The sequence below is a fragment of the Arachis hypogaea genome, chromosome 20 (genome assembly GCF_003086295.3).
Source record: "Arachis hypogaea cultivar Tifrunner chromosome 20, arahy.Tifrunner.gnm2.J5K5, whole genome shotgun sequence".
Taxonomy (NCBI): Eukaryota; Viridiplantae; Streptophyta; class Magnoliopsida; order Fabales; family Fabaceae; genus Arachis; species Arachis hypogaea.
Genome location: NC_092055.1, coordinates 144,040,615 through 144,056,082, shown reverse-complemented (window position 1 = coordinate 144,056,082; position 15,468 = coordinate 144,040,615). Strand labels below are relative to the sequence as shown.

Here is a 15,468-nt window from a genome sequence, read left to right as displayed (position 1 = left end):
AATAAATATAATAAAAGAAAAGTAACTAATACCAATAATCCATGAAAAGAAAAAATAACAAGTGGTAAAAGTAAAGAAAAAGTCTACTATGCATATGTTAAAAAAATTAGAGAAAAAGATAAATAGATCATGATCTTTTGTCACGCAGACATTTAAATTTTTAAAAATTAAAAAATATATTTTTGTTTTTTACTTCCTCAAAATTAGGATATTTAGATTTTTCCGTCCAACTCAACTTGTGAAACATAACAAAAATGTCTGACGTGAATGCTATTATGCTAATGTAGTCGTAATAGTGTCCTAGTGGATGTGGCAGAAAGGTTTAGGGACAAAAAAGTCCTCTAATCCTAAAACAACGTTGTTTCAGTCTTTCTCGTTGTCTCTCGCGTATCAGTCTCTTTTCTTCTTTTTTTCTTTCGCTTTCTTGTCTCTTCATATCTTTCCTTAGTCGCTCTTCATTCTAAGAGAAAAAGGGGGAAAAAAAAAGAATTTGAATCCTCTAAATTTTAAATTTGTACTTTAGAGGGTAAAGTGTGATCTTCTACCCTTAAATGATTTCTCTTTCATATTTATTATTGGTCCCACCTATAAAATAAATGGTGAGAGATCACACTTTACTCTCTCAAGTGAAATTCAAACTTTAGAGAATCTAAATCCAAAAAAAAAAGTCAGCTAAATATTCTTTTTAAGATCTACACAAATATGGTAAAAGATTGTATCTATTTTAATAATACCTTTTGTCTAAAGTTATCTTGCTTCTCAAGCTCTTTTCTCATCCCCGATTCATAGGCTTCAAGCTCCTTTGCAATTTTGGCATCATCAATCTAAATGAAATTTAAAAAAACAACCAAATTAACTTTAGATAAATATTATTAAAATAAGCTTCATGACTTAAGGACAATAGCATATATTAGTAAAATTTACAAAATAATTATACCTTTTGTTTCTTTTTAATTCGGATTGTCATATCATTCTGCAAAAACACTTTGGAGAAACGTTGTCTTTCTCATCTCTTGCATGCAATGCACATGGTCTAGAGCTCGCAGTTGACCATTTTTGTCTTCTTCTTTCTCCACTTCTTTTTGAACTCGAGGATACAACATCAGTGACCATAAAAAGCATCAGAGCCCCGTATTTTTCGTTCATCCATTCTCTAAATTTGTAGGATTAGGATTTAGACTGGAACGACGTCGTTTTAGGATTGGGGGACTTTTTTGTCCTTAAACCTTTCTGCCATATCCACGTGAGACACTGTTACGACCACGTCAGCATAATGGCATCTACATCAAACATCTCCGTTACGTTTCATAAGCTTAGTTGGATGGAGGGATCTAAATATCCTGGTTTTGAGGAGGTCACTGACGTAAATATATTTTTCAATTCTTAGGGATCTAAGTGTCTACATGACAAAAAGTTAGGGACATATTTGTCTTTTTTCTCAAAAATCTATATGTATAGAATTAATGTGTCCAATTTGTATCATGACATTTGGTAATAAGTGATGTCTGGTGTCTTAAAATTCACAGACTTTTCAGAAAGAGTTATGCTACACATCCTAGTCTTTTTGGCAACTAAGTTTAACCAAGTTGGTCCAAATCCAACAAAAATCAATTTCATTAGTGAGAGCGTGAACATACGCTCCAATTAACATGAACTTTCCCATGTTACTTCTCCTCCTCCTCCTTCTTCTTCTCCTCCTTCTTTTTCGCGTTTCTCCTCCTTCTTGTTCGCGTATTTTTTCCTCGTCGTCATTTATTTATTGCTGTTGTTGTTGCTGCATTTTTTTCTTTTTCGCCTCCCCTTTCTAGTGATTTTGTAGTATTATGTGTTTCCTCTTTTTCTTTGTTTGCATTTTTTCTTATTTTTATTCTTGTTAAGAGAGTAAAACCAAAAGAATCATGAGAAGGTAAAATAAGAAGGAAAAAATGAACAAGAAAAAAAAGAAGAAGATGATGATGATAATGAAGAAGAAGGAGGATGAGGAGGAGTTTGTTTGTGTGTCATCATTATTAAGTAATTTCGATGCATTCTGAATTTAAATAAGGTGCACTTGGTATATACTTGTTTTGAACTGAGTTCGCTTATGTGTCATCATCATTAAGTAATTTCGGTGCATTCTGAATTTAAATAAAGTGCACTTGGTCTATATTTGTTTTGAATTGAGTTTGTTTGTGTACCGTTATCATTAAGTAATTTCGGTACATTCTGAATTTAAATAAAGTGCACTTAGTCTGTGCTTATTTTGAACTAAATTTGTTTATGTGTCGTCATCATTAAGTAATTTTGGTGCATTTTAGATTTAAATAAAGTGTACTTGGTCTCTTATTTTGGACTGAGTTTACTTGTGTATCGCCATCATTAAGTAATTTCGATGCATTATGAATTTGAAATGTTATACGTAAAAAAAGAAGACGACGATGATGACAATAATGATGATGATGATGATGATGATGATGATGATGATGATGATGATGATGATGATGATGATGATGATGACGACGACGATGGAAGAGGAGGAAGGAGGAGATCGAATTATATGAGAAAATAAAGAGGAGAAGGAGAAGGAGGACGAGATGGAGGTGGTGGTGTGGTGGTGGTAAAGAAGAAGCGTGTGATGTGGAAAACGGTTATAAAGCACATAATGTGAGAAATGGTTATAACAACTTAGTTGGACTTGGTTAAATATTTTATGTGGTTGTAGAGTTTTATTTCTTGAGAAATTTTCATTTTATTTTGCAATAGCTTGTTCCCTTGTCTGGTAATCTACTCCCTAGAAGAGAGAGTAATATAATAAAAGTAATAAATTAAGGGGTAGCAATAGGACGAGTAACGGAGATTTTTGCTTACCTGACTCTGTTTCACTTTACAACAATCTACATAGAACTCTCCCATTCTTATTTGAGAATAGTAAAAATTTAAATTCTAACCGCGCTTCCGCGAGTACCCACCCCAGTCTCACTCTTATAATTATTAAATTCCAATGAATAAAATTAAATTTTAAATTTTATATAACTAGCATCACATATATAACATAAATTAAAGTAAGAACTTAAAAATAATATAATATTATCAATCATTTTACTAATTGTTTTATCTATATTACATATATTATATATTAAAATTATATATATTTATATATATATATATATATATATATATATATATATATATATATATATATATATATATATATATATATATATATATATATATATATTGAGGCTGATAGAGACGAATATTCTCTAAATCCGAACCCGCCAAAAACTCGTCCAACACCTGATCGAGTAATTACCCGTCCTTATTGGATAAAGGTAGAATGAATACCCACACATCTAAATAGTATTGTCATTTTTAGTGACGACGACGACGAGATGACAACAACAACAACAACCAAAATTGACTCTATACATTGAAAATTGATGAGAAGAGCGATGTGTATAATTTTGACGTGGTTATTTGAAGCTTATAAAAGGAGGTAACTAGTCGAAGAATTTAAAAATGGTGTGAATATCATACAGTGGGTGAGAAAAGAGATAGACTCTAATAAGAAAGGAGCTCTCAAAGTTCTTGATTCAAAGCTTCCCTCCATTCCCTTTCATGAAGTGATGCATGTTTTCTATGTAGCAATGTTGTGTGTTGAAGAATAATTGAATAAGTAATAGAGCGTCTAAAGAAAGGAAATATATATCCTCTATCTTTTAAGTAGGGTTTATCATTTAAAGATTAATTTGATCAAATTTTATAAAATTATTATCCTCGCAATTAATTAGGAGTTACAAGTGTGCGCTGATATGTAACTTAACGATTAGGTCAGACTCAGTTAACATCATAGATAAAGAAAGTGATGAAAAGAACTAATATAAATAATTTTAATTATTTTAAGACGGGATTTAATTAAAAAAGAAATTTCAGAAATCAAATTGAAAATCGCGTGATCTTTTAAACTATGTTTGTTTATAGGTACGGAACACAGACACATAGATACAAAATCGTGTTTGACAGATGAGATATGAATAGAGACATTGTCTAGAGATACCAAATCAGTGTATTTTGTATCTATCTTGACAAGAAAGACACAAAAATACTAACAAAAGATATAATTTGTTTTTTATTTTTTTATTCTTGTTAATTTTTTATGATTATATTTTTTAGGGTAAATACCCTTTCTAGCCCCTAACCGTTTGCCCATGGGACATGTCGCACCCTAATCATCACTAAACCTCAACCAGGTCCCCACCTCTCGATATAAGTGAACCGATCGACCTCTGTGACCGGTTACGAATCGATAGCTGTATGACGTGTCAGCTGGAGGCTGAGTTGTCAAATGCAAGTGCCAGGTGTCACTGGAAATTGTTGCAGGGACTAAATACTCCTTCCCTGCAACTGAAACGTCGTCGTCGCGTGGGGTTCATAATCCCCCCTTTCCTTTATAAGAACCAGATTTTAAAATAAAATAATAATTTAATTGCGCGTAATAAGTTCGAAAATATAGAAATGTTATTTCGAAAATATAAAAGTGAAATTCGGATTTAGTAAATTTTTACGAATGGGAAAAAGTATTTTTTTGCTGAAATATGCGTAAAAACGCGTACCGATAAATTAGCCAGCAGTACCAGCTTAAGTTTGTCTGATACTGCGTGAGAGCAATAAAAACTATAGAAAAACTTAGAAAAAAATTTAAAGTTAAAAATCGGGCGCTAATTTTAAAAGTTTGTCTCAAAGTTGGGTCATACGGGACAAAAATGCTAACGAGTTGGATCGGGCCCAGGTTGGGCCCAAATCTAACATATATAAACTCAATTAATGAGTCAACAACCTCATTTTCAGCCCTAGAGAGAGGGAGCCACGGTGAGTGAAGAGAAGGGCGAAGAAAATAGGTGTCACTATTCATCGTCACCTTCCGAAAGTCATAACTTGAGCTATAATGCTCCAATTAATGATCCGTTTGTAGCCACGCAAAGCTATCGATGAGCTCTTCAATTCTAGCTAAACAAAGTTCAATATACACACTCTAGTTTCTAGCCCTAACAATTTTGCAATTTTGGGTTTGGTTTTTGAGTAAGTTTTGTGATTTTGATTGTTTAGGTAAACTCTAATAGCGGGTAATTGTCGAGCTTTTCTCCAATCACCCTTGAATAAGGTAAGAAACCTCTATACCCTTGTAGTTTGGTGTATTGTGAGCTTTAGTTATTAATATATGGTAAAATTGTATTTATGAAGCTTGACTTTGGTGATTTTGGAGTTGGTTGTGGCATTTGGTTTGACTTTGGTGGATTGGAGCTTGGTGGAAGCTTGTTGGAATCAAGTTTTAGTATTTGAGCATATTGAAAATCAGTCAAGGTATGGTTTCGGTTTTCTTTATGTAATATGTAATATTTCGTGAAACTTAGGCTAGTTGACCATAAGATAGGATTGAATGATGGTGTATGATTAAGTGTATGTGAAATTATATTTGATGATGAAGAGTATAATATGAAGTGTTGAAATGTGTGACATATGAATTATGATAATAATATAATGAGTATTGGTGTTATTTATGATTGTGATGATTTTAATGAATTATGACGGTGATTGTTGATGTTTGGTATGGATATGATAATTGTTGTTGAGGATTGATGATGCTTATTGAGATTTAGTAATTATGAGAAATATGAAAATGAGTTGATAAAACGTTAAAATTGAGATTTATGAGAATGAGTGGTTGAATGAATGATAAATGAGTGAATTGTGATTGTGGTATGAATTGAGATGTAGTTATGGTGGAACTCCAATATGATGATGATAACTGAATTGAGGAATAAGGATGTTGGTGGTTTTGATTAGTAGTAATGAGGTTTTATGATAATGATGTTGATAGGAATCTAAGTAAATTTGTGAAATTGAATGGTTTTGATAGTGAATGGATGAGAGATGGTTGAAAAATTTTTGGTATGAGACTTTGGGTTGTTCTGAGTGTGGTTTAAATTGGTTTGGTTTTGAAGTTTTGGAAACTAGTGAACTTATTTGATTTTTGTGAAACCCTATTTTTGACAAACTTTGGCGAGACATAACTTGGCCTCCGGACTTTCATTTTGAATGAAACTTAATTTAAATGAAAATTAGGTCCGAGGGCTTTTATACGTTCAAAGAACGGAAGAAAAATATTTTAAAACGAAGAAGTTATGTGCGTTTGAAGTTCGGTATAAAAATCTGAAATTCTGCAACTTTTACAATTTTCCAAGTCTGCTATGGCTTGCATACGCGAACCTGTGCACGCGACGTGAGCATTTTCCATTGCCAAGTGATCTCGCGTACGCGGGCACTAGGTGCATATGCGGGAATGAAATTTCGAGGCATGCGTACACGAGTTTTAAACACGCGACGCGGGGATTCCCTTCGGGTTGGGAGTCTCGCATACGCGACCACCCTGTTTCAACCTTGTGCGTACGCGGGATAAATGTTCGCGTACGTGAGATCCCTGTTTTGCTGAAAGCTTGTTTTTCCTCATTTTAAAGGTTCTTCTAGCTTTCCAAACTTCTTTATCTTATGTTTAAGACTTATAAATAGTGATTAGGCCTTGAAGCTATTGAAGATGAGTTAAATGACTTAGGATTAGATATGTTCTGTTATGAGTTTAGAAGACGGTAACTTAGGATTTGGAAGGTTGTGAATGAAGTTGATGAATTTTGAGTTGTGAAGTATTAAATTGAGGAGAAATTGAGAAATGTGAATGTTGATGATCATTTTCAGGGTGGAACCTCTGGCCAGACTCATAACAATTAGAGTTAGAATTGTAAACTGACATTTGCTGTACTTTTTGTTTTTTTGGGTTTAGTGTTGTGCTTGGCTGTTACTATTGTTAAATATGATTGGTATGTAATAGGTGTTCATGTATCATTTTGCCATATTATTTTTTGGAACTAGAATAGGCTAAGTCCAAGAAGCATAAGAAAAATATGCCAAAGAGGCCACATACTCCACAAGATGGATAAGAAAAAACTCCAATTACTCAGTCTGCTCCTCCAGTGGTAATGCTATTTATTTTGAATTCTAAGTTATTGTTCAACTCATTTTTGTGTGAACTAATCACATATTGTCGATGTCGCTACATAGCAATCTCAAACTGAACTTGCACCACCAGCCTAGCTAAGACCAAGATTCAGGCCCAAGTAGAAGACTTTTTGGCCACCAGGTGCTCTGAATCCACAGCCTCCCCTAAACTATGGTCCTAATCAGTCTACACCACCAGTCCAGCTTTTTTCGGGCCAACCTATAGCTATACTAAAAAACAATGAGGCCATCTCCAAAGAAACAGTGGCAGCAGCAAGTGGAGAAACTTTCTCAAAATTATTGAAATTCATTCCAACACAAAATTTCAGGCCACTAAAGCAGACTTAATTGACTATGATGGTTATACCACAAGACATCGCATTTAGTTATCTGTTTTTGATGCTATTTCTGTTTTTTGGTTGCTAATCCAGAATTTGGGAAACTAGTACCAAGTAAGGACATGTGTTTTTTGAAACATTGTCTCATAGTTTGTGGGTTTTATTTTGAAGACTTTGTCTAACATAGTTTGTGAGTTACCTTGTGATTATGAAATGACAATATATCATCTTTGGTTAAATGTGCATTGTTACTATGTTTTCAGTTTCCTTCAACCTTGATTCTGTCAATCAATTATACAGATATCATGGAATGTACAAAATATACATAACTGTATACACAATGTCTATTAATTTTTTACCATAGTTTATTATAATTTCATAGTCTAAAATTTTTACTGCATCCCCAAATTGTACCCATTACAAAATATTACTAACAAAAACATACTAACATTATACAGATGTAACTAGGCTACATCCCTTTCCTATTATAATGCCCAACAAAATCAACCCAAACAATTTCCAATTACTAAGAGCACCACTATTCTTCTCATCGTTTTTGACATCATCCATCTTCTTTTCTATTTTTGCAATTCTTTCTTCCATCTTCTTCGTCGAGTCTGCAACTCCATCTTGTGGCACTTTCTCAATACAAAAAGAGACAATATACTCATCTAGTCAGGAAAAGTATTTGCAATATCGTGTGTTGTTCTATATCAAAGATGGCTACTGTTAAACTCCAAACAATTACAAAATAACTCAGCAAACCAAACAAAACTCTAAACACAACATTTGCCTTAAAATAAGAACAACCAAAGAAAAGCCTCCCTCAATTTTTTGAAGTGCTAGATTCAAACAAAATGGCGTAGGATCCGCAATTGCACACCGGAGGAACAAATTTCTTTTTCATCATTCTCGATGCTCCTTCCAGACTGCTTCCATCGGCACTCATTCGACTGCTGCAACTCTCCTCACACCCACCGCATTTTTTCTGACGACTGAATGAAGAACCAGAATTCGCAGTACCTATACCCACTGTTGCGAGTCCTCTCACATAGAATGAAGTTGAAAACCCTAAACCTTTTGAATGGTATGAGAAAGGGAGAATTATGAACCCCATGTGACGACGACGTTTCAGTTGTAGGGAGGGGGTATTTAGTCCCTGTAACAATTTCCAGTGACACCTGGCACTTGTATTTGACAATTCAGCCTCCAACTGATACGTCACACAGGCTACCGGTTCGCAACCGGTCACAGAAGTCGATCGGTTTATTTATATCGATGAGTGGGACCTGGTTGAAGTTTAGTGATCATCAAGGTGCGACATGTCTCACGAACAAATAATTAGAAGTTGAAAATGGTACTTACCCTATTTTTTATGATTATATTTTTCTTTCTAAATTTTTTTAAATAAAAAATATCGATAAATTAAATTTTTACAATTTATTTTAATTTATCATCAAATAAAATATAAAAATACTAATTTTTATTCTTAATGTCTTATTTTATCTTTTTTTTAGAACCAATATCAAAGAACCAGTTTGACTAGTTTTAACTTTAGACTTTGTTTTTTTTTAAAACCGTAAATGGCGTTGTTTTTAATTTTAAAAAAAATATTAATTTCGAAACCTAACAACCCCAGATTCAGTTCGTCCTACCTTCCTCCTCACTCCCGCTAGCAGCAGCAGCCCCGCCCCAGCAACGTTCTCCGCCACTGTCGCCGGCGTTGACACAGACGGCGACGCTCCCCTCGCCCGGGTCCCTCTCTCTGGCTCCTTGCTACTGCTATATCTATATCGCTGAGTTGCCGCCCAAAAATTGCATGTGGCCTCGCCTCTCCGGTCTCCGCCGAATGACGTCTCTGCTTGCTTCTTCGGCGTCGTCGACGGTAAGCTCCTCGTCCTCTCCTATGGCCTCTGTTCGTCCCTAACCCCTGTTGGTCCTCGTCCTCGTCCTCGTCCTCATCGCTAACTCCTCTGGCCTCTCGTTGTTGGAGGATAGTGGGGCTCGTTGCTCTCACTGGAGAAGGATGGAGATGCAGTCAGTAGGGAGTTAGTGTGATAGCTAGTTAGATGTAAATAAATTTGGTTCAATGACTTCAATCACATAAATAAATTAAATTAAAAAAAAAGAAGGCGTAGTCAGTGTCTATAATAGTATTATTATTATTGTTTTGGTCATTGTTACAAATTGTTTGGGAAAACTGGAAAAGCCGAAAAGCATTCTTTTGATCATTGTTTTGATTTGTACACGTAGGATTACTTACTGAGTTCAGTTGTTCACCACTGAGCTTCAATAGTTTCCTGGTAACAGAACACAAATTCAGATTGATGTGGGTTGTAGATTGAAGAGGAACAGCGTCTGCTCATTCAGGTTTTCAGGTATTGACGAAATTCCACAGTGCATCCAATTCTATTTCCCATATAATCTTAATTAAGCAGGTGCAGCTTTGTGAAACTGATTTCAATTCTATTTCCTTGTTGTTGCTGCAGCTTTTTTTGGTTTTGCTTTTTTGAATTATTGTATGCTTAATAGGCTAAGCAGACGGTGCTTCTCCTCTGCTGCTGCTCCACTCCCATGGCTTTTTGTGGGGCTCGGAAACCCTGGTGACAAGTACAGAGGAACTAGACACAATGTAGGTTTAAACGCTTTGTTTTGCTTTCTGTTAGTTTGCGCTTCTCTAGTTACCACTAACCATCCTATGCAGGTGGGATTTGAGATGATTGATGCATTTGCTGCGTCAGTAGGAATTCCTATGGATACAGTCCATTGCAAAGCTCTTTTTGGAAAGGGTTTGTCCCTCGCACTGGATTCATTATTGTATTTGTTTGTTTCTCTTTCAGCGTATGTTGGATATCTTGAGTTTTACGGTGAGGTTGTCATTTGCAGGTTTTGTTGGTGATATCCCTGTTTTCCTCGCCAAGCCTCAAACATATATGAATTTGAGTGGTGAATCAGTAAGCAACTAAGATGTTCTTAACAACACCCTGCGGGTCTTTTTGTTTATGCATCAAGATACTTTTGTTACTGATGCCAAAATTACCTTAACCTTCAATGCCTTTGATTATTTACTCAGTTTCTTAAGTTGACAAACTAAATTGAGGGACAATTGTTTATTGATTGGCCTTTGGCAGTCCATTTTGCTTGGAGTTTCCTTAGAGGATTTAGGCCAGTTGTGGTGTTTTCCTTAGAGTAATAGTTTTGCTATGATACTATTAACTCAAATTGGAGAGAGTTGAAGTACAGGAAAGTGCTTGAGAGAAGAACATAAATTTGTAATTTGTCAAATAGCTGTCCTCTGCTGTTACAATTAACCTGCCCTCATTTTCATATAAAACCAAGAAGAGGAAAAAAGAAAGAGAAGTCAAGTAGGTGGTATTATCATATGTAATCAAGGAATGAGAGATGACTGCCCATTCATTTATTGGTTTTATTTGTATTTCCAGTGCTGGTTCTTGCTGGGATCATATGATAGTATACTAATATAGTTGCATGGAATGTTTCTATCTTTGAGTTAGCTCCCTATTGTCTATTTTGCTAGTGTCATTGCTGTTTAGCTTGTATATATAGCCATGTGCTAATTATTTGTTTAATAGTATCATAATATTGCCTTCCTTGTACTGCAGACTGAACCGCTGGCTGCTTATTACAAACTACCTCTTAATCATGTGCTTGTGGTAAGTCATTCCATGCACCTTTCCTTTCTAGCGCCTAATAGATGAAAGGTTAATAGGTATGATATTCTTTATCTAACCAAGGTTTTTTGGGTTGTAGTTCCACGATGACTTGAACTTGCCATGTGGGGTGCTTCGTCTCAATGACAAAGGGGGCCATGGAAGCCACAAAGGGTATAGCTACTATATGATAGTTATGAAGAAAGTTTGTTGTCTGCATATACGGAAGTTTTTATTTATCTATCTTTCTGAAAAATATAGTTTACAGTGATATCATCGGGAACTTGTTTCCTTATACATGCACCTACTCCTCTAGATATCAGTATGTTTGTTAAATACAGATAACATACTGAAAAAGAAATAGTAAACTACCATGTCTAACAATGAATATTTTGAGCGATGACAAATCTAACCACGAAAAAATAAAATTAAAGTTATACCATAAAAGATAATTTCGGTTGACAAAATTTTCCAAATATTATAAAATTATAAAAAATTCCTAAACTACCATTTTTTAACCCTAATTTTATTCCTAAATCTTTCCCATTCTTGACCTTAGTCAATCCCAGTTCTTTATCCCTCCCTCAACCCCTCCTCTTTCGATACTGTTTTTTCTCTATTGTAGCATCAAGCAAATTCTTAAGGTCTATGGGTTTCCTTCTAGTCTCCTGTGAAGGAAACAATCAAACAAGTCATCACATGAAAAGAAAAAAGAACCAGATTTATTAAGAGATAGAGGAGAAACAAAGGTGTGCGTTGTTGTTGCAGTAGTAGTGGGGAAGAGTTGCATGGTACCAACACACAGTGAGAGTAGACATAGAAAATATGTATTAATATGAGGGGGAAATCAGCACTCTTTTTTCTCTCTTTCTTTCAAACCAAGAGAAGATAGAACTAAAAGTTTTTTATAAAATTTTGCAAGGACTAGAAACTTTCAATTTGGGACTGCGATATAGAGGCTAGTTGAGTGATGGTAGAAGATAAAGAGCTTCGAAAATTCTTTATCAGTTCCTCTGCCACGCCACGCACAATCTCTCACACACAAAATTGAATGAACAATGGGACAGTGGGTCTCGTGGGATTTGAGGAAGGTTGTGACGGTGGTGGGGGAAGGAGGGAGGGAGGAATAAAGAACTGGAATTGACTAGGGTTAAGAATGGGATAGATTTGTGAATAAAATTAGGATTAAAAAAAGGGTAGTTTGGAAATTTTGTATAATTCTTTAGTATTTGGATAATTTTGTCAACCGGAACACATCTTTTATGGATACAACTTTAATTTTCTTTTTTTGCAGTTAATTTGTCAACGTTCAAAAAATTTATGGTTAGAAATGCTAGTTTACTCGAAAAAGAAATTTGCATTTGCTCTATATAGTGGATGACTATCTTTCAAGAAATGAATCAGTATATTGTATGCATTAGACTCAAAGGGTCATCATTGTTCATCACATTTGTATTTGTCAACAGGCAATATGTTATCTATCATATTTTTTTACTGCTTCACTGATTTAGGTGAAGAGGAAAAGTATTTTTTTCCCCCTAATTATCTGAAGCAACGAAACTGATGTTTACAATCAATAACATTTTTTAGGCTTAGGGGATGGGTTGTTCTGGGAACGTGAATTCATGAAATATAATTTGCATCTTTTGAGCTCTGAATTTTTTATATTCAGCTTCTTCTCTCAAGTTCTACTATTTATCTTGTACTCGCTTCTCACTTTTCACTGAATTAGGCTGAAGAGTGTTATCTATCACTTTAGAGGAAATAGAGAATTTCCTCGGCTAAGAATCGGTTAGTTTTGTTGCAAAGTTGTTTCTTCTTTATTCCTAAATTTTATTATTATCACCATCATAATTATATTGAATTTGTCTCCTGTTAGGGATTGGAAGGCCTCCTGGGCAAATGGATCCTAAAGCATTCTTGCTTCAAAAATTCAATGTAACAGCTAGACAACGAGTAAGTTATCATTCATTGTTAAATGCAGTTTGGGTTCCAATACTGTAACAGCTAGACGGAGTATTGCTCCTCAAGTTCTCAATCCAGTGCAATTGATGTCCAAGTACTATATTCTTAGGTGCTCTTGGAGCATGATGTGTATTTTGCTCCCAACCAATTAGAAAAATGCCATTTTAAATTGGTGTTTAAATGAATAGCTAGCCATATCATATAAAGTCATTTTTGTTGATTGTTTTCATATCCACTTAGAGCATGGTTCATAATGAGCACCCAAGAATATCTATGGTGGTCCAAATAAATATAACTAGAAAAATGGTGAGTTGGCATTTTGATGATGCAGTGCCAAAGTTGGGGTCCGCTACAACTCAGATATAGTGCATCACATAAACATGCCAACGAATCGTCTTTATTCTTGGTGTTGCTCTTCAATGATTGGATATAATTGTACTGATTTGAAAATTCAAAAGCAAAATACTTAGTGTGAGCCAATGATTATTAGCAATAGAGCATGCAGTATCTAACTATCTATAGGTCATTACCATAGGGCACAGCATGTCACTGTAGTGTATCAGCCTTTCAGCTTTTAATGTTTGATGAGCTTGTATCAAGCCAATTTTTTTCACCATTACAGTAAATTTATTATTTCTTGTACCCCCCACCCACAAAATTGGACAGATTGATGAGGCATTGCAAGAGGGGGTTGATGCCTTAAAGCTCCTTTTATCTCAAGGTTATGATGAGAGTGCAAAAAGGTTCAACAAAGAGCAAAAGTACAAACACTTAAGAGTGCAAACATTACCAGTTTGATGGAGTTCCCACCATGATGTCAGTCTTCGTTTAAAGTTAATGATAAAATGTTTGAGTATAGTTAGTCACACACATTGTTAAATCCAAAAAATAGTTACTAGTGATTTAATTTTACTTTCTGCGTCTGCTCTGTTTTGCATCATGTTATACTCTGCAAATTAGTGAAGCAGTAGAGAATGAGATTATCCAAGTAAAAAAAATGAGCATTTTTGTTTTCTTTTGCACATATTTCATAATTATAATGTCTACTCATTAGTAGTAGCTTGTTTTTCTGGGTCCTTTATTAAGAAAATGAGATCATAGTTTATTTCATTACACTGATTGTTAGTTTATAATTTACAAACTTTTCTAGCACTCGCGATAATAGGAACTGCGAATAGTAATGTGACAAACGGTGCAACTATAACCAAACTAATAAATTCTTAAACTACAATGTGTTTCAGGCTAAATTAATAATTCAGAACCTGAGCATTTCATTTTATCATTAAAGAAATGGAACATTTTAAAGCCGTTAAGTAATTTTAATTCATCAACTTCAACATCATATTTTTTTTTGGGGTCATGTCTGACGTGAACACCACCTTAATTGATTTTTTTCGAGTGATGGTATCTCTCAACTTGACAAATTAATGACTAATTCGTCACGGATCTAAACTTTATTTAAGTGTCTGCCAACTGCCATCGAATCAGTTAAGTGTCTGCCAACTGCCATCGAATCAGTGAGCTGATTACTCGACCAAATCCAATTTAGTGTCTATGATATCAAACTAAACAACTTTTTTTGTCGTACGGACTAAACACATCCATAATTATATATGAGGCCTAATATAATTGGGCCTTCTGTCGATAGCTATAGTATAGCCCAACTTATTCGAGCTGGGCCTAATGCGTGTTGTGCTAAGACAAAAACAAAATTTTGATGCAAATAAAATGAGTGTATATATATTGTTTGCCCAAAATTGCTACGTGCATAAAAAATCAACTATTATGGATTTCAATATTTTGTATATATTTATAAATATAATTTTATATATTTTTAATGAGTATTTCATATTTTAATATATTCTATACAAATACTTAATTAGTAACTGAATTTTTATGCATACATAACATGATTATAAATTTTCTCTGTGTTTTGCTTTTTGGTACATACCCAAATAATTGAGTACCTATCTATCATTTTCATCTGGAACAAATAAATGGCAACCGGCCATAAAATAGTCTCTATAAATTTTTAAAGGTTTTTAAAAATGTTAAAATAAAATTGGCAAAGTTGATTATTTCCTATCCAACTATTCCATACATTTTTTTTTTTCATTATAAGGTCTGATTCAAGTAGTTGCAGGAGTCACAAAACTGTTTGTTGCGACCCTGGAATAATGGATCCAATTGATTTTCAATTTCCATTATACATTTCTCGTTTAATGTGCAAGAACAAAGCGATATGGTCCAGAGTCCAGAGAATAGGTTATAGATAAAATGGCTGGCAAAAAAGAGTTTATAGCAGACAGCTTGTGTTTCTGAAATCTGAGTATCACGCTGGAAATTTCAGAAGTTGCCTAAGCCAAGTTCAACACAAAATCTTATTTGGTAAAATTTGCATGTGCTACTTCCATCTCTCAAGGGCCAAGGCAATCACACTGTTTCAACTAAAATAAATAAATAAA

The 15,468-nt window shown here is 34.4% G+C and overlaps 1 protein-coding gene across 2 annotated transcripts; it reads left to right on the top strand.

Moving 5' to 3' along the window:
* Positions 1 to 8,911: 8,911 nt before the first annotated feature.
* On the top strand, positions 8,912 to 14,018 carry LOC112734934 (peptidyl-tRNA hydrolase, mitochondrial). Of its 2 annotated transcripts, none has more exons than XM_025784461.3 (10): positions 8,912 to 9,252; positions 9,621 to 9,745; positions 9,857 to 9,999; positions 10,072 to 10,156; positions 10,254 to 10,321; positions 10,991 to 11,041; positions 11,139 to 11,212; positions 12,771 to 12,829; positions 12,918 to 12,994; positions 13,670 to 14,018. In XM_025784461.3, exons 3-10 carry the CDS (start codon positions 9,889 to 9,891, stop codon positions 13,799 to 13,801), a joined length of 657 nt encoding a protein of 218 aa, XP_025640246.1. In that variant the 5' UTR covers positions 8,912 to 9,252; positions 9,621 to 9,745; positions 9,857 to 9,888; the 3' UTR covers positions 13,802 to 14,018. The 2 variants fall into 2 exon arrangements, with proteins under 2 accessions (XP_025640246.1, XP_025640247.1); XM_025784462.3 differs by having other exon boundaries at positions 8,925 to 9,252; positions 9,678 to 9,745.
* The last annotated feature ends 1,450 nt before the right edge of the window (positions 14,019 to 15,468 follow it).

Bases quoted from the DNA above. Each gene is read 5' to 3' on its own strand.
- LOC112734934 (XM_025784461.3), top strand. From the start codon at position 9,889: ATGCTTAATAGGCTAAGCAGACGGTGCTTCTCCTCTGCTGCTGCTCCA. The intron at 11,042-11,138 runs GTAAGTCATTCC...TTTGGGTTGTAG, and splicing joins CTCTTAATCATGTGCTTGTG to TTCCACGATGACTTGAACTT. The intron at 12,830-12,917 runs GTTAGTTTTGTT...GTCTCCTGTTAG, and splicing joins ATTTCCTCGGCTAAGAATCG to GGATTGGAAGGCCTCCTGGG.